Here is an 18,423-nt window from a genome sequence, read left to right on the forward strand (position 1 = left end):
GGAGTCAGAGGCCCCACCAACGGAGCCACTGAGGTGCCCCTCAAGCCCATTCTTGAAACACAGTCTTTCTTAGTAGGACAAAACTGGCCTGGGGTTGCCCACAGAACCGTAGTCTCAGGGAGTGCTGCCTGGAGGAGGCTCACCCATGGCCGACGAGAACCTGTGGCCTAGCGTGTTGTCCAACAACAGCTAACTGGCAGCTGAGGAAGCCATTTTAATAGTTGGCAAAGGTGGAAAAATCCCTCCTGTTAAGGACACTGCATGAAAACTGTAAGATATTTGATCTGAAAGCCAATGGCAGATGGGAAGGATGAGTAAGGAGCGAGACGGGCATTCAGGGAAACCCCTGAAGCTCATTAGCCCTCCAGCCCCGGCCCCGGCACTGCACAAGCTGTAGAGTCATTACTAACACAGCCTCTGCCTCTGATGATCCACTTAATAATGCTACATGTTTGCACTTGGCTTTAGTTTGCATAAAATAGCTGTAAAAGAAAAACACAGTTTGCATATTTATTTTCTTACCTTTCTTGATTATCGCCTCAGACTCAAAGACAGAAGAATAATATTCTTTAGCTATTAAATCGACTCCTAAAGAAGGGATTTCTTTGCAGTCAGTGAGGAGTAACATGTACAGAAATGGCTGCTACAAAGCCTGACAGGACTGAATTATTCATGCAAAGCATTCCTTTGAAGAAAAAAGCATCCCTTTGAACAAAAAAGCATCCCTTCGGGAGATGAAGCCACCAGGATGAAAGCTGTCACTATTAAATAGCCCTCACACCAAATATGGCCATAAGGAACACTGTACAAATAAATCTTCCTTAATAAATACAAGAAACTATCAATTATTTGTAGTCTGATTACTCCACTCCCTTATCAATCTCATCTCTGCTCGTGCTTCTCCCTTTTGTCTTTCACATATTTTATTGCTCAAAAATGCCCACATAACCTCACAGACCAAAAAAGAACTCAAAGTTACAAAGGTATAACATGTTAACTATCCTAGTTTAAAGTCTTATTTGGAGAAGAGGATGAAGATATTCACCTAAGCGCAGTTTTTGTTGAAGATGTAGAATTCAATTATCTGTGTGCCCACTTGCCTAATCAAGAGTAGAACACCTGTAGGTAGCCATTCTACAGAGCTTAATCAATATTAATAAATATTACCATTCACTGTCAACATGCTACAATGGGGTTAATTTTTCAGAATTACCATTACAGAATTGATTTTATCTATAATTTTTGGCCATTTCTGTACCATCTGCAAATACCTGACAATACATTTGGAAATACAACAGTTACAAAGTAGCCAGCCACCATGTGCATTGAGGTGGAAAGGTGGAGGAAATTATAGTTAAAGAAGCAGCATTTGGGGGTGCCCCAAAGCTTACTTCTTACATTTTAGGAAAATGTCCTGGGATTTTCAGCTTCTAAATAGTCATGCTCGTATGGGGAGTTAATTAGCATCTGCTTGAGTCAAAATCAGTATGTGTATATCATATTTAGGATGATACTGATCACTGGAAAGTGGAGGGCAGTGCTTCTAAACTAAGAAAACCATGGGATGGTCGAACTTGAAATTTTCTGAGCCATGGAGGTTGGTTACTTGTTCCCTACCTATAAGTGAAGGATTTCTGTACCTGTGGCCGTTCAGGGCTGTGAAAGTCTAAAGCGTAGTCAAATAAGAGTTTTCAGGAGACACGCAGATAACGGGGGTGAGGGAGGCGTACCACCAGCCATGGTACTTCTAAGTGCCCTTCTAAAAAACTAAATATGTTTTAAATCCTGAGGGGTCCAACCAAAACATATGTATTGGCCAAATTTGAACAGTAAGCCATCAGTTTACGACTTCTGACATTCACCAGAGAATCAAAGCAAAAAAGACTTTCATAGTAAGCAACCTCCCATGGGGGAGAAGGAACATGCCAGAACAGAAATGGACACTCCGAAGGCCAAGGCCAGCAATGAACTAATGTGCACACTTTCGTCATACGTGGTAATTATGCATCATGGAAATGTCTGTTTTCAAGATCAGCTTTCTCTCACTCTTGAGAATTGTCGATTTTCATTCACAACACTTTTTGCAGCCAAGAAAAGTGAATCTAATTTCAGAAGCACTGTTCCCATGGAACAGTGAAAACAAAACATCTTACAGCGACAGACATCTGTTAGTCTGCGTTTTGTGTGTATCGTAGCACCGTTGTCTGTTTTAAAAGTCCATTTCAAATACTGATTTTCTTAGCACATTCTTGACTTTTAAGTGCCAATAATTTTTTTAAATCAGTAGCTTTCAAATTTTTTTGACCGTAACCTACATATGAAACCTATTTTACTCTGAGTTCCAGGATATATATGCATAGATGTGTGTCCTTTTTGTGTGTGCAAGTTTTCAGTTTGTATATACTGATGTTCTATGAAAAAATATTCCCCTTTAGTGTAAAACTCTGATTTATTTTCCTGCATTCTTTTTTTTAAACTGCTGGGTTCAAATAAGTTAAACTTGCAAAACACAAATGAGTTCCAACTTACAATCTGAAAAGCAGTGTTTTTTTTTTTCATAAACATACAAGCAATTACAGTATTTCACTAACCTGAAAATAAACAAAAAAATTGTCTTATCAGCTTTCCAACTTTTATGTGTATTTCTCCACAGAAATAGGAGCATCCCTTGGCTTATTTTTCTTAGTCTCCAACTTTCTCCTTTCTCTAGATGAGCTAACCACACCTTGTTTTCAATAATCAAAGTTCTACTGTGGGGTAGGCACATATTACACTACAGTGTTCTTTTAAAGTAACGATACACAGTTATATAGTCTTTTTATCTCTAGAAAACCTGGTGGAAGAAATAATCTCTGAGCCTATATTAATAATCTAATGGTAAGAAATATATTTGAATTTCCAGCATATTACCAAAAAATATAAACAATATAAATAATATAATATAAATAATATAAATAACTAGTTCATATATCATATACGAGAATCTATAGACCAAAATGGCCGCTCGCACCTTTGAAACTACACGCATTCAAACCGGACATCATGTTTAAAGACGTCCTTACCTGACAAGGTAAAGCTAACTAGCTTCCGAGAATGCTGATTTCCAGAAGCTCCTCCTTCCATGCCTTCTGCCCCCATCTGCAGAGGAAAAGCACGTATTAGAAGTTTCATAGGTGTAGTGTGGTACTCAACTTTCTTAAGAAGCCACGTGCATTTGCAAATATGATTTTTTGTGTTAAAGATGCATTGTAGCATATGCCTTTTTATATGCTATAAATCTTGGAATCAAGACACAAATGCATATTCTCAGAGATGAGAGCATCATACCTCAATTTAGTCTTTACAACAAATGAAAGCAATGCAAACTTCTAAATTCCCTGGGACATGCATCAACCTACTTAATGTCCTTTTATTTCTTTGATAAGAATATAGTTGAGATACAATAAGTACACTTATATTGTTATTAGCATATTAAAATAATCCTTCAAGTTAAAAACTAAACACTAAATTCCTTTAGATTAGGAAAACTTAGAATAAACTACACAGGTGACTTATAGCAAGGTCATCCACAAACACTCAGAATTATCCTCTCTTGCCAAATATTTCTGGGTGACCACGTGAATGTCCCATTGCCCTTGCAAACTCCTATTTCCTTGTGCTGCAGGTACAGGGCACGTGGTATAATAACTTAGCAATGACAAAAGTTTGCAATGCTGTTGTACTGGTTATTGCATTGTAAAAAGTTTTCCTAAAGGCTTTCAAGTAAATTACATCTCACTTGAAATCAGTCATTTATGGAACACAAAGCAGATCCAGGCTTCCTCTCAATTGATGTGCAATTAGTGCTCAATTTATAGTTAGTATACTAGAAAAACAGAGTTTACTATTTCTCTAAAAAAGATGCCCACAATACTTTAAGATACAGAAGTGAAGGCAGAATATATCTTGAATAGTCAGGAAATAGAAACTACATTTTTCTTCTAAATTTCAGATTAAACCATTGAATCTAATCTTTGTAGCACTCCCTTACTCCTTTAAAAATCACATACCACCAAGGCAAGCTGGTGCAGCCAGTGGAAAACAGCATGTGGGGTTCTCAAAAAATTAAAAACAGAATTATCATATGATCCAGTAATTACAGTACTGAGTACTTACCCAGAGAAATTGAAAACACTAATTTGAAAAGATATCTGCACCCCGATGTTTACTGCAGCATTATTTACAATAGCCATGATACGGAAGCAGCCCATGTCCACAGATAGATGAATGGATAAAGAAGATGCGGTACATATGCACCGTGGAACATTACTCAGCCATAAAAAAAATGAAATCTTGCCATGTGCGACAACAGGCATGGAGCTAGAGAGTAGAATGCTAAATGAAATAAGCTACTCAGAGAAAAACAAATACTGCATGATTTTACTCATCTATGGAATTTAAGAAACAAAACAAATGAACAAACAACAACAAAAAAAAAGATAAACAAAAAAACCAGACTCTTAAATACAGAGAACAAATTGGTAGTTACCAGGCAGAGGTGGGTGGGGGCATGGGAGGAATGGGTGATGGAGATTCAAGAGCACACTTATCACCATTAGCACTGAGTAATGCACAGAATTGTTGATCATTATATTGTACACCTGAAACTAATAATAACACTGTCTGTTAATTATACTTAATTTTAAAAAATCATATACCGCTAAGAGATAAAACTTTACGAATCTAAGCAAAGTTGAGCAATTAAAAAAAAATTCCATTCAAATTGTGAAATACAAATTTCTACTTCCTTCTCTACTTCCTGTCCCTTCTTCAGTACTATTTTGTATGGCACCTGCCTGATTCCTAATGTTTCAAATGTCATCAGCAATATGCTAGGGTGCCATCCCGGCTTCCTCATTTCATCTCATCCATAAAAGCAACTACTTGATAATTCTGGGTTGGCTCTCCACCAGCATGCACGGTTTATTATATTGGGGCGTTCCCCTCTGACTCATTATCCCCAGCTTACCGGAACAGAGACAGCAGCAAACTGGCCATAATGGTCTCCCCGAGGTTTCACCCCACACCCCCCACCCCGGGCTACAGAGCGATGAACAGTGTGAGGGAGCACAGGACACGACTGCGACAGACACTCGGCCACCTGCTTCACCAAGTCCTGGGTCCAGTCAGACACCTGGTAAACCGTAGCTTCCCCTCAAACGGACCACACGGCCCAGTGAGATCTGTGCCCTCCACAACACGATGTCTCTTCCTGCTAAGCCATACTGATGCTAAGTGAGTTAAATGAGATGGAAAAGGTTCATGGTTTGTCTTCGCTTAAGCCTATTCAAAATGTTATAAGCTATTACAGAAACACAAGAAAATGCCTTTGAATGCTCATTTTAAAAATAGGCCACTGTCTGAGAAAGGCTGATGTGGAACAATTCTCCCAGAATTTACAGATTGTGTCCTTTACTACAACTGTGGCAAATGCTCATCTCAAATAATACTCAACAAATTCAATGTTATCATTCATGACAATAAAGCCAGGAAAGGCCAAACACTGTCGCTAGATATAGGGACATCAGGGAAAAAAGCACTCGATGTTTAGAGAGCAGTTTTTAAATAAACTCACTCCATAGATCCTTCCAGGAAAACCCAGAAGCAATACCGACAATCAAGTGTTGGAATAATACGTGGTAGTGAGGGATGCCAGCCTTTATCTGTCCCCGAAGCCAGAGGATTTCCTGTTCTAAGAGCCTGAGACACGTATCACTGTGTACTCTGATGAATGACAATGACGTCAAAGTGCAAATGACAGAAGAGACACAACTCTTTTCAATCCCTGATTCACTGCAGGAGGATATACGAGAGAGGAGGCCGTGAGATGAGGATGGCAGCTCGCTTCCTCCCCTACAGAGCTGCTCAGTTACTTCTCCCAGGACTGTTCTTTGCATATGGTCACGGAATAATTACACCGAAGGGCTTCGTCAATGTCAATGCTGTCAACCAGTCACACTAACTAGACGCAAGTCATATAACGGGGTGGTCACCATGCCAGAATAGAAACACAGCATCACGAGGTGTCCATGGGGCACAGCCTTCCAGTTTTGGATACAGACCCAATTGTCTCAGCTGGGTCAGAAATCTATTGACCACCGATCTCATTAGTCATCCTTCGAACCAAAATATTTGGTTCTGACGGCCGGAGCTGTATCTGGGAAGCTTTTAAGGTTCTATAAAACCCGTCTGAAGCAAATTAATTATTCCAAACTATCCACAGGCTTTGAGAGAATAATCTCAATGCAAAATCAATGGAACGAGATCAATGTTCACCAACCTGTAAGTCCTGCTGTCTTCGATGATTCCTGATCACTGAATTTGCTCAAGTCTAAGAAAATCTGAATCCAGAAAACCATGTTTGGAAGCTACTATCTAATTTCATACAAAGTTAATTTTTCAAAGGTTTTATTATTTTAAAAAAACCTCACTTTTCCAGTTTTATAGTTTTTTAGAAGATTAATTAAAGCACATACCAGTGCTTAGTATGTAACATGGCAGATTTTGTAATCGATAATTGTTATTCTCCTCGTGACCTTCAAAATCTTGTTTAGTAAATGTGGATTAGTCTTTTAAATCCTAAACGATGTTTATTACGTGGGAACTCAAATGTAATTCAAATGTGAGAAGAATATTTAAATGCTGGAGATTTTACACATACGATTCCTATTCTCTTTAATGCTCTTCCCTCCCCCTCTCCACGTAAATAACTCCTGTTCATCCTTCAGATTGTCCTGCAAACACACCTTCTTCAAGGAAGCCCTCGAAAGCCTTGATCAAGAGAAATCCTACCAGTATATGCTGTCATAGTCCCATTTTACTCCTCCTCATAGTGATTATCACTCAAAGAAACGTAATTTAATTTAACTGCTGTCTCTTGTCCCCACCAGATGTGAGAGAAAGGACTGGGTTTTGGTTTATCCTTCCATCCCTGGGGGTGGGTGCAATGTCTGGTACTTAGCAGGTACCCAATGAATATCTGTTTGAATGAATAACTGAAAAGGAAAGACTGAAAATGAAAAACTGAAAAGGAATAACTGAAAAGGAAATGATACCGCATCGTGGGTACGGACAATTTCAAAATGCCACCTGCAGAGATGACTTTCTGAATTTCAGGGAGTCAACATGGCCACTTGTCTATTTCCAAAAATGCATGGGTCTATAAACACATACATACACACAATACACACGCGCACGCACACATGCACACACTTCATTATGAAGATTCTATATTGTGGGAGTCAATGTTTTTCTCTTATACTTTCACGGCCTGATTTTTATTAATGGCTCATAGAAGCTACAATGCTTTAACACATCTTAGACTCAGAGCATCTCCCCAAACCACCTGAACCCAATCATCCCTGTGCAATGAAGTACATCTTACAAAGCTGTTAGATTCCAAAGTTAGTCAATGGAGTGAAAAAATGACAAAACTATAAAAAGCAATCCTTTGGAAAGTACCATGTTGGAAATGGACATTCTCCCCTTCAAAAGGCCAACACAACCAGCTCCCCCAAAACTAAATTTGGTATCTCTTCACTTGAAGACCTGGTGAAGAGAATGACTTCCACTGAGTGGCCATGTCATACCAAAAATGTCTGCTATGCACTAGAGCCCAACTCAGCATGAAGGGATCTGGTGCTCAGACCTCCTGAGGGAACAGCACACGCACGATCCCCATCTTATACTCTTTGGCGTGAAAGCTTGTTAAGTTGACTGGCAGGTAGAATCACACATGATTTAAACTGTTATTTCTCCCTTTTACTCGCTGAGCTCACATATATTAAACTCACTTAAGATGCAATGCTACCATCTCCTCCCAACCAGTCACCTAGATGAAATTTAGACTAAGTGTGATGAGCTACTCACTTGTTTGCTTGCTGAATGGCTTCTCTGAGGAGCTGACTATTTACAGAGTTGTCACAAATCCAATCAGATTTTTCCACTGATTTGTGTTATGGATCGAGGTAAGCCAGCCTGTACGTTCTTCCCTCTCCTGAAGCGGGTGCCCACGCTGCTATGCATTTCCTTTTTCATTGTTCCCCATAACTCTGCCTGGGCTGTGCCGGCAAAAATAGAAAGCGGGCCCTGGGGACCTCCTGAGGAAGCTGACAATGAGGGGCACTCACCATCACAGCCGGGTTCTTCACGGTAATGCAGGGGGTCGTGGCACGAAGGGCTCCACTAATGCCGTGGTAGTATTTAAAACAGATTTTTATCTCCGCTGAAAATCAATTAGGAAAAAAAACAAACAATAATTTAAACAATGAGACAAGTCATTCAGGAATTGACTGAAGAAATCCGCCACATCACCTCTCAGAAAATGCTGCTCGCGACTCTTGCAGTGATCCCTCCTTTTCCAATCAGAGAGACAAAGGATACCAACTCCTGTCTGGCGTTTTCTAAAAACATCCCAAACAGACGAAAAATAACACACAAAAACAACACACAAAATAGGTATAGCATAGCGCTGAGAATTGAACTAGCCACCTCTGACCCAGGTAGTCCACTGTGCCCCAGAACCCGCACTTGTCTCTGCTCATGGTGTTACTTAATCCTCACTTCAACCTTGGGAGGTGGGGATGCCTGTCCCCATTTTACAGAAGAAGTGCTGAGGCTTCCAAAGGTCAAGCAAACAGGAAACGTCAGAGTCAGGACTCAAATCCAATCTGTCCCATTCCAAAGCCTTCGCTCCCAACCTCTACGATAGAGACAGACTGCCCCCTTCAATGGAAATAGCAAAAAAAGCAGTCTAACAGAGTGAAGAAGGTGTAGACTCTGAAGTGTGAGGGGATCTGTATTTTAATTTTCCAAGTGGCTTCAATGCAGCCACTGGGCGGGGATCAAATTCAGGAACCACTGCCATATAAATAGATGGATTGGAATAGATAGACAGACAGATGATAGATATGGATATATATGTGGAATACATCTCTCTCCCCACAGCGGTGCATGTGTCTGTGTGTATGCACGTGTGTGCATGTATATATAGTCTGAGATTGCTAAAACAGCAATGCAAATGCCAATTATTGGTTTAAGAAACTAATGACAATTTCAAAGACCATGAAGCCAAGATGCATTAAAGATAGAACCCACAGCTACCAGAATTTCTGTGTGTACAGAGCATCTAAGTCACGGCAGTGTCACTGCAAGGTGCCCTCTTCCCAAGGTGTAGAGTAACACCGGCAACGCTGCTGACACCAGGACACAGGGAAGAGTCCCAGTCCGCAGGAGTGGAGCTCCCCTCTCAGCTGAGCTGCCTGGGTTACTAAAGTGGGACCAACTAAATGTACTTCCCCAAAGGAGCCCAGAGTCCACTGACTCTCCTCCCTGTGCTGAATGGCCTCCTGCAGAGTATCTGGTTTGACTATTTTAAGAGAAAGGTTGAATGATTAAAGAAAAACCCTCTTTTAGAAATTTATACAGGATTTAAAATACTATATACAAGAATACAATATCATATTATATTTTCCTATCAGTGACAAAATACTAAAGCTCAGAAAATTCACTCTATCATGGGGCAGAGCAGCGAGTGTTTCCATCATGTATGATGCTCGCAGTGCGGTGGCTCACAAGGTACTCGGCATCATCAAGCAGCAGATCTTTCCCAGCTACCCATCACAACACATGCCCAGGGAATCAGAGAGGGGTTCTGGTCTGGCAGGTGTTTCATAGTGTAGCTGTCGGGATGATGATTACAGGCATGACACAATTTAAGAGACAAGAACTAAAAATAAAGGGCCGAAAGGCGGCAGAGTGTAGAGACCACGGAAAGGATGAGTGAGGATGCAGTGGAGTTAGAAAGACCTCATGGAACAAACTGGTCTGGACTCAAACTTACAGAGGAGAAAAATGGAGCTGAGCGAGTGAGGAGAGGCGAAAGGGAGAGGGGAAGGAGCGTGCCGGGTTTGAGGAACAGCGAGACGACGCAGGTCCGGCTTTACTATGACCTCACTGGCCTGGGAACACCTCTGCAAAGGACCTTCCCAAACACGAACACAAGCTTTTAGTTATTACTGAAATGGTAACGGCTGCACAGATCACAGCGGACCTTCCTCTTCCTCCCCCACTTGCTTTCTTCCAGGCCCAACAGCGTGTCTGCCATGAGAACAAAGCCAAGCGCCAAGCACACGCCGCCGCAGAACCAGCTCAGTGACGAGCCGCGGACTGAACTCTGCGGGCAGAGCTCGTTAGCGTCACACTCGGAACGCTGGCCACCAGCCGTCCGCGAATCGGCCCGCAGCAGCGCCGCATAGATCAAGTCAATGGCAAGTGAGCGAGCAGCTCATTTTCCCATAAAGGGAAGTGCATTTTATAAGACATCGTCCCCTAACTCCCTCTCATTAGGATGCTCTCTCCTCTTCTATAAGGTGTTAAGAGGCAGCTATGTAACAGACTATGGGACCAAAAAAAAAAAAAGTCTTATTCACAGCTTTGCTAGTGAACCCATTCTGGGTACCATTTATTCTCTGTTATAACAAAAGTCTCTAGCTATTTGTGCCTGGATTGAAAGGCCCCAGTTCCGGCTCCGCAAGCAGAACACCAGTCCCAACCCTTAAAAATACAGCAACGCTCCGTGCTGAGGGGATGTTCCTCGGCAAATATTAGTTAGTGCTTTAGGAGGTCACTCGAGATTTTACAAAATTGTGTGACTAACCAGTGTCCCTTGGAGTGAGACAGAGGAAAGAGAGAGCCGCATTCTGATCGATGTGCTTGAACATTTTAGTTGTCCAAAGAGGTAACCTAGAAGATGACTCAAGATGGGTAAAAAAGGGGAGCTGGGATTCATGCTTCTACTTAAGCTAAAAATTGTAACCACTAACTGCAGAGGAAAACAAAAAGCTACTTCCGAGAAAGGGATCCAGCACAGGGAAAAGTGAGCAGGTGAATGATGACGGGGCACCAGAGAAGGGAGGAGAGCCCCGCCCATGGGGCTGGCCAGCCCCAGGCACGGGTCGGGCAGATGCAGGACTGAGGGGCAACAAATGACCCCATTCCCCTGAGAACAGGTGCACCACAACCCGATCCGGCAGCCCAAGTCTCCTCGTATTGGCCTCAGATTATGGAAATAGGTATATGTGTGCCTGTGTGTGTACGTGCATGCACATACTCCTTAAGACTAGAAAAAGCAAGAGTATTTTCTCTCCCCAAAATCCACTTATTAAAAACATGTTGTCTCACAGCAGACTTATCCACAGAGACCTGGCAGGCCAGAAAGAGCTGGCATGATATATTCAGAGCACTAAACGAGAAAAACATGCAGCCAAGAATACTATATCCAGCTAGGCTATCATTGAAAATAGATGGAGAGATTAAAAGCTTCCAGGACAAACAAATACTGAAAGAATTTGCAAACACCAACCCAGCTCTATAGGAAATATTGAAAGGGGTCCTCTAAGCAAAGAGAGACCCTAAAAGTCTCTCAGAGACAATATACAGTAACAGTCACCTTACAGGCAATACAATGGCACTAAATTCATATCTCTCAATACTTACCCTGAATGTTAATGGGCTAAATGCCCCAATCAAAAGACACAGGGTATCAGAATGGATAAAAAAAAAAACCCATCTATATGTTGCTAACAAGAAACTCATTTTAGACCCGAAGACACCTCCAGATTTAAAGTGAGGGGGTGGAAAACCATTTACCATGCTAATGGACATCAGAAGAAAGCAAGGGTGGCAATCCTTATATCAGATCAATTAGATTTTAAGCCAAAGACTATAATAAGAGATGGGGAAGGACACTATATCATACTCAAAGGATCTGTCCAACGAGAAGATCTAACAATTTTAAATATCTATGCCCCTAACGTGGGAGCAGCCAACTATATAAACCAATTAATAACAAAATCAAAGAAACACATCAACAATAATACGATAATAGTAGGGGACTTTAGCACTCCCCTCACTGAAATGGACAGATCATCCAAGCAAAAGATCAACAAGGAAATAAAGGCCTTAAATGACACACTGGACCAGATGGACATCACAGATATATTCAGAACATTTCATCCCAAAGCAACAGAATACACATTCTTCTCTAGTGCACATGGAACATTCTCCAGACTAGATCACATCCTGGGTCCTAAATCAGGTCTCAACCGGTATCAAAAGATTGGGATCATTCCCTGCATATTTTCAGACCACAATGCTCTGAAGCTAGAACTCAATCACAAGAAGGAATTTGGAAAGAAGCAAAATACATGGAGACTAAACAGCATCCCTCTAAAGAATGAATGGGTCGGGGCGCCTGGGTGGCTCAGCGGGTTAGGGCCTCTGCCTTCGGCTCAGGTCATGATCCCAGGACTCTGGGATCGAGCCCTACATCGGGCTCTCTGCTCAGCAGGGAGCCTGCTTCCTCTCTCTCTCTCTCTCTCTCTCTCTCTCTGCCTGCCTCTCTGCCTACTTGTAATCTCTGTCAAATAAATAAATAAAATCTTTAAAAAAAAAAAAGAATGAATGGGTCAACCAGGAAATTAAAGAAGAATTGAAAAAATTCATGGAAACAAATGATAATGAAAGCACAACGGTTCAAAATCTGTGGGATACAACAAAGGCAGTCCTGAGAGGAAAATATATAGCGGTACAAGCCTTTCTCTAGAAACAAGAAAGGTCCCAGGTACACAACCTAACCCTACACCTAAAGGAGCTGGAGAAAGAACAAGAAAGAAACCCTAAACCCAGCAGGAGAAGAGAAATCATAAAGATTAGAGCAGAAATCAATGAAATAGAAACCAAAAAAACAATAGAACAAATCAACGAAACTAGGAGCTGGTTCTTTGAAAGAATTAATAAGATTGATAAACCCCTGGCCAGACTTATCAAAAAGAAAAGAGAAAGGACCCAAATAAATAAAATCATGAATGAAAGAGGAGAGATCACAACGAACACCAAAGAAATACAGACAATTATAAGAACATACTATGAGCAACTCTATGCCAACAAATTTGACAATCTGGAAGAAATGGATGCATTCCTAGAGACATATAAACTACCACAACTGAACCAGGAAGAAATAGAAAGCCTGAACAGACCCATAACCAGTAAGGAGATTGAAACAGTCATCAAAAATCTCCAAACAAACAAAAGCCCAGGGCCAGACGGCTTCCCGGGGGAATTCTACCAAACATTTAAAGAAGAACTAATTCCTATTCTCCTGAAACTGTTCCAAAAAATAGCAATAGAAGGAAAACTTCCAAACTCATTTTATGAGGCCAGCATCACCTTGATCCCAAAACCAGACAAGGATCCCAACAAAAAAGAGAACTACAGACCAATATCCTTGATGAACACAGATGCGAAAATTCTCACCAAAATACTAGCCAATAGGATTCAACAGTACATTAAAAGGATTATTCACCACGACCAAGTGGGATTTATTCCAGGGCTGCAAGGTTGGTTCAACATCCGCAAATCAATCAATGTGATACAACACATTAATAAAAGAAAGAATAAGAACCATATGATACTCTCAATAGATGCTGGAAAAAGCATTTGACAAAGTACAGAATGCCTTCCTGATCAAAACTCTTCAAAGTATAGGGATAGAGGGCACATACCTCAATATTATCAAAACCATCTATGAAAAACCCACCGCAAATATCATTCTCAATGGAGAAAAACTGAAAGCTTTTCCGCTAAGGTCAGGAACACGGCAGGGATGTCCCTTATCACCACTGCTATTCAACATAGTACTAGAAGTCCTAGCCTCAGCAATCAGACAACAAAAGGAAATTAAAGGCATCCAAATCGGCAAAGAAGAAGTCAAACTATCACTCTTCGCAGATGATATGATACTCTATGTGGAAAACCCAAAAGACTCCACTCCATAACTGCTAGAACTTGGACAGGAATTCAGTAAAGTGTCAGGATATAAAATCAATGCACAGAAATCAGTTGCATTTCTCTACACCAACAACAGGACAGAAGAAAGAGAAAGTAAGGAGTCCATCCCATTTTCAATTGCACCCAAAACTATAAGATACCTAGGAATAAACCTAACCAAAGAGGCTAAGAATCTATACCCAGAAAACTATAAAGTACTCATGAAAGAAATTGAGGATGACACAAAGAAATGGAAAAATGTTCCATGCTCCTGGATTGGAAGAATAAAAATTGTGAAAATGTCTATGCTACCTAAAGCAATCTACACATTTAATGCAATTCCTATCAAAGTACCATCCATTTTTTTCAAAAAAATGGAACAAATAATCCTAAAATTTATATGGAACCAGAAAAGACCTCAAATAGCCAAAGGAATACTGAAAAAGAAAGCCAAAGTTGGTGGCATCACAATTCCGGACTTCAAGCTCTATTACAAAGCTGTCATCATCAAGACAGCATGGTACTGGCACAAAAACAGACACATAGATCAATGGAACAGAATAGACAGCCCAGAAATAGACCCTCAACTCTATGGTCAACTCATCTTCGACAAAGCAGGAAAGAATGTCCAATGGAAAGAAGACAGCCTCTTCAATAAATGGTGTTGGGAAAATTGGACAGCCACATGCAGAAAAATGAAATTGGATCATTTCCTTACACCACACACGAAAATAGACTCAAAATGGATGAAGGACCTCAATGTGAGAAAGGAATCCATCAAAATCCTTGAGAAGAACACAGGCAGCAACCTCTTTGACCTCAGCCACAGCAACATCTTCCTAGGAACATCACCAAAGGCAAGGGAAGCAAGGGCAAAAATGAACTATTGGGATTTTATCAAGATCAAAAGCTTTTGCACAGCAAAGGAAACAGTTAACCAAACCAAAAGGCAACTGACAGAATGGGAGAAGATATTTGCAAACGACATATCAAATAAAGGGCTAGTGTCCAAAATCTATAAAGAACTTAGCAAACTCAACACCCAAAGAACAAATAATCTAATCAAGAAATGGGCAGAAGACATGAACAGACATTTCTGCAAAGAAGACATCCAGATGGCCAACAGAAACATGAGAAAGTGCTCCATATCACTCCGCATCAGGGAAATACAAATCAAAACCACAATGAGTTACCACCTCACATCAGTCAGAATGGCTAAAATTAACAAGTCAGGAAACGACAGATGCTGGCGAGGATGCAGAGAAAGGGGAACCCTCCTACACTGTTGGTGGGAATGCAAGCTGGTGCAACCACTCTGGAAAACAGCATGGAGGTTCCTCAAAATGTTGAAAATAGAACTACCCTATGATCCAGCAATTGCACTGCTGGGTATTTACCCTAAAGATACAAACGTAGTGATCCGAAGGGGCACGTGCACCCGAATGTTTATAGCAGCAATGTCTACAATAGCCAAACTATGGAAAGAACCTGGATGTCCATCCACAGACGAATGGATAAAGAAGATGTTGTATATATACACAATGGAATACTATGCAGCCATCAAAAGAAATGAAATCTTGCCATTTGCGATGACGTGGATGGAACTAGAGGGTATCATGCTTAGCGAAATAAGTCAACCGGAGAAAGACAACTATCATATGATCTCCCTGATATGAGGGAGAGGAGATGCAACATGGGGGGTTAAGGGGGTAGGAGAAGAGTAAATGAAACAAGATGGGATTGGTAGGGAGACAAACCATAAGTGACTCTTAATCTCACAAAACAAACTGAGGGTTGATGGGGGGAGGAGGGTTGGGAGAGGGGGGTGGGGTTATGGACATTGGGGAGGGTATGTGCTATGGTGAGTGCTGTGAAGTGTGTAAACCTGGCGATTCACAGACCTGTACCCGTGGGGATAAAAATATATGTTTATAAAAAATAAAATTAAAAAAAAAAAACATGTTGCCTCAGAGGGCAGCAGGCCAGGAGAAGGGTGAGGCCTCCCACATTAACCATGAGGACTATCATTGGTTGGGCCCACTCTAGCCTCGGAAGGAAGGAAGAAAGGACCACCCAAATGGCATCTTCCTCTCAGGTCCCTCCTGAAGCCAGTCATGAATTATGGAAGTATATTTTTGTGCCTTTCGGGAATCTTCAGGATACTTTCATTTATAGAGTTCCTACAATAGAGATTTGGCAGCCCCTATTTAAAAGCTGACAAGACATAAAAGCCCCTTTATTTTTCAATGTTTAACTTACTAATTTCCACAAACAGAAACGAAGACATCTCCCAGAACACCAGCACATCAGCTCCATCCCCTCACAGACGGGAGGAGGATCCTGACACATTACCTCAGGCTTGTTTTGTGCGGAGGAGAGGTCAGGGAGGTGGAAGGAATGTCGAATAGTGTTTAGGAATATAACCATGCTTCTAAGTAAAGGGGTTTCTATAACTGTGTGATAATGATATTGCATTTTAAAAGCAATCATCTTGTTTCTGGGTTTGTATCTGAGTAAGACATCTCCAGATAGATCAAGTGAGACTGGTAAAATGGCTGTCTTCAGGGAGGGACACTGAGGACCGAGGCATGAAATTGAGGAGATACTCACTTTCACCTTTTGTATCTTTTAAACACTACCTATACTCTTTTCGTACACTACATATTCAAAAATAATTTTTTAAAAGCAATCTCGACTCAGCTACATTAACTCTGGGCATCAGTATAAAACTCCATTTCAAGCCCTCTCTGAAAAGTTTCCACAGGCCATGCCCTATAAGGAATGGTTTTGTTTCAAAGACTAGGAATTCACACATCACCTTAAATAGCTACAAGATTCACTTAGGCAGTCACTAATAGTTTGTCCCTATTTCCCAAGTTTCTAGAAGTCGAATATTTTGAACCATAAGATGGATGAAATGGAAACGTCCTTCCCTCAAAAATTTTTATTTAAAAAGAAGAATCCTGAGGGGTACCTGGGTGGTTCAGTCGGTTAAGCGTCTGCCTTCAGCTCATGACCCCAGGGTCCTGGGATGGAGCCCCACATCAGGCTCCCTGCTCAGTGGGAAGCCTGCTTCTCCCTCTCCCTCTGTTGCTCACCCCATTTGTGCTTTCTCACTCTCTCTCAAATAAATAAATAAATAAATAAGATCGTAAAAAAGAATAATCTTTTAAAAAATCAAGCTAACTGCAATTTATTCTAAAACATGATTTTAACTATTGCCCTAAATGCTTTTATTATAGTCTTCATATCATGATTCCTATTCATAGGATCTTTTATTCAGAGTCCACAAACTGGAAAAAGTAAACACATTCTAATCCTCATGGTTTTGAGGAAGTCTGCCAACATTTCCAGTGACAGGTGAACTTACCATTTATATGTTATTGCAAGTTGTTTTCTTTTAACAAGGGCCAACAGGGCCTGAGAGGCCAAGCCCTCCTCTGCTAAAGCTCAGATACACAATCATGAAAATCAAAGACAGACAATATCAGTGTGGATATAGCAGAAACCTAATAGGATTAGAGGATGAACAGAATCCCAAACCTAAAGTATGAGAGTGGAAAATAAAAAGCACCAAATCTCCATCCAAGGGACCAAAGGTCATTCTGATGTTGGTGGGGAGGGGCTTGGGAATGGATATGTTTAAAGCAAAGACTCTGACGGTACAAATAAGAGGCCCAGGCCACCTGCCTCCCCCACCCCCAACCTAAAGCCACCCATAAAGGTTCTGTTTTGGCAAGGCACTGCATCCTGGAAAGTATACTAATTAATCAGAGTGCCAATCAGAGACGAGGCTCTTACGGACACAAGCCACTTACATCTCTGATGGTCAGTTTCCTCCTCGAGCCTACTTCCCAGGACTGAGGTAAGATACGTGAAAACACTGGATCATATATTATCAATTTCCTGATATTATCCTCAATGATCACAAAGAAGTTTAGCACACAGCAGTGAGGTTTACTATTTCCAAATTCATTCATCGATCCGGGATTTGGTGAGCTCCTAGAAGAGCCATGTGACACAAGGTTGGTACTTAATACCTCGTGATGTCTGGGGAGAGACAGACGGACAGATGAATGGAAGGAAGGAACAACCAAAGCAGGTCTGGATGAATGAATAAATGAATGACCATAGTCTGTGTAAGATATCGACTAACAGGGACAGCCAAGCATGACGAGACAACTTAGAAACCTCTTAGATTTCCAAACTCAAGATGCATCCTGCAAAGATGACCCATTTGGTTTCAGCAAACTGCGCTCATCTGAGGACTCTTTGACAGTCTTATGACAAGTAGGTGCAGAGGAAGCTGATCCTCCCATCCAGTGCCTGGGAAGGTCATCTGCCCCAAATTAAACCCGTCTTTGTCCTTCAAATTCATTTAAGTAGGCCCTGTAATAATAGAAGTCTGGGCTGCCTGCCTCCTCTGGGGCTTTATCTAGACAAACTAAAGCCATCTTTACATTCAGAAATAGCTTAGTGCTCAAATCAAGGTTTGCCCATGAACTTAGGTCAATGTTCACAGAATTTTATTTTGCCTGAACTTCTGATGAGCTAAAG

General features: G+C 41.1%; 1 protein-coding gene across 3 annotated transcripts in view; it reads right to left on the reverse strand.

Annotated features, from left to right (window-relative positions):
* The window catches only part of HECW2 (HECT, C2 and WW domain containing E3 ubiquitin protein ligase 2), a 363,970-nt gene that overhangs the window by 128,002 nt on the left and 217,545 nt on the right, over positions 1–18,423 (reverse strand). For all 3 annotated transcript variants that reach the window (XM_047720962.1, XM_047720963.1, XM_047720964.1), the window contains 2 exons: positions 8,169–8,263; positions 3,063–3,138 (listed from right to left, as the gene is read on the reverse strand). In XM_047720962.1, the coding sequence (XP_047576918.1) occupies positions 3,063–3,138; positions 8,169–8,263 (171 nt within the window). The remainder of the gene's footprint in view (positions 1–3,062; positions 3,139–8,168; positions 8,264–18,423) is intronic.

This window comes from Lutra lutra, chromosome 3 (assembly GCF_902655055.1).
Source record: "Lutra lutra chromosome 3, mLutLut1.2, whole genome shotgun sequence".
NCBI lineage: Eukaryota > Metazoa > Chordata > Mammalia > Carnivora > Mustelidae > Lutra > Lutra lutra.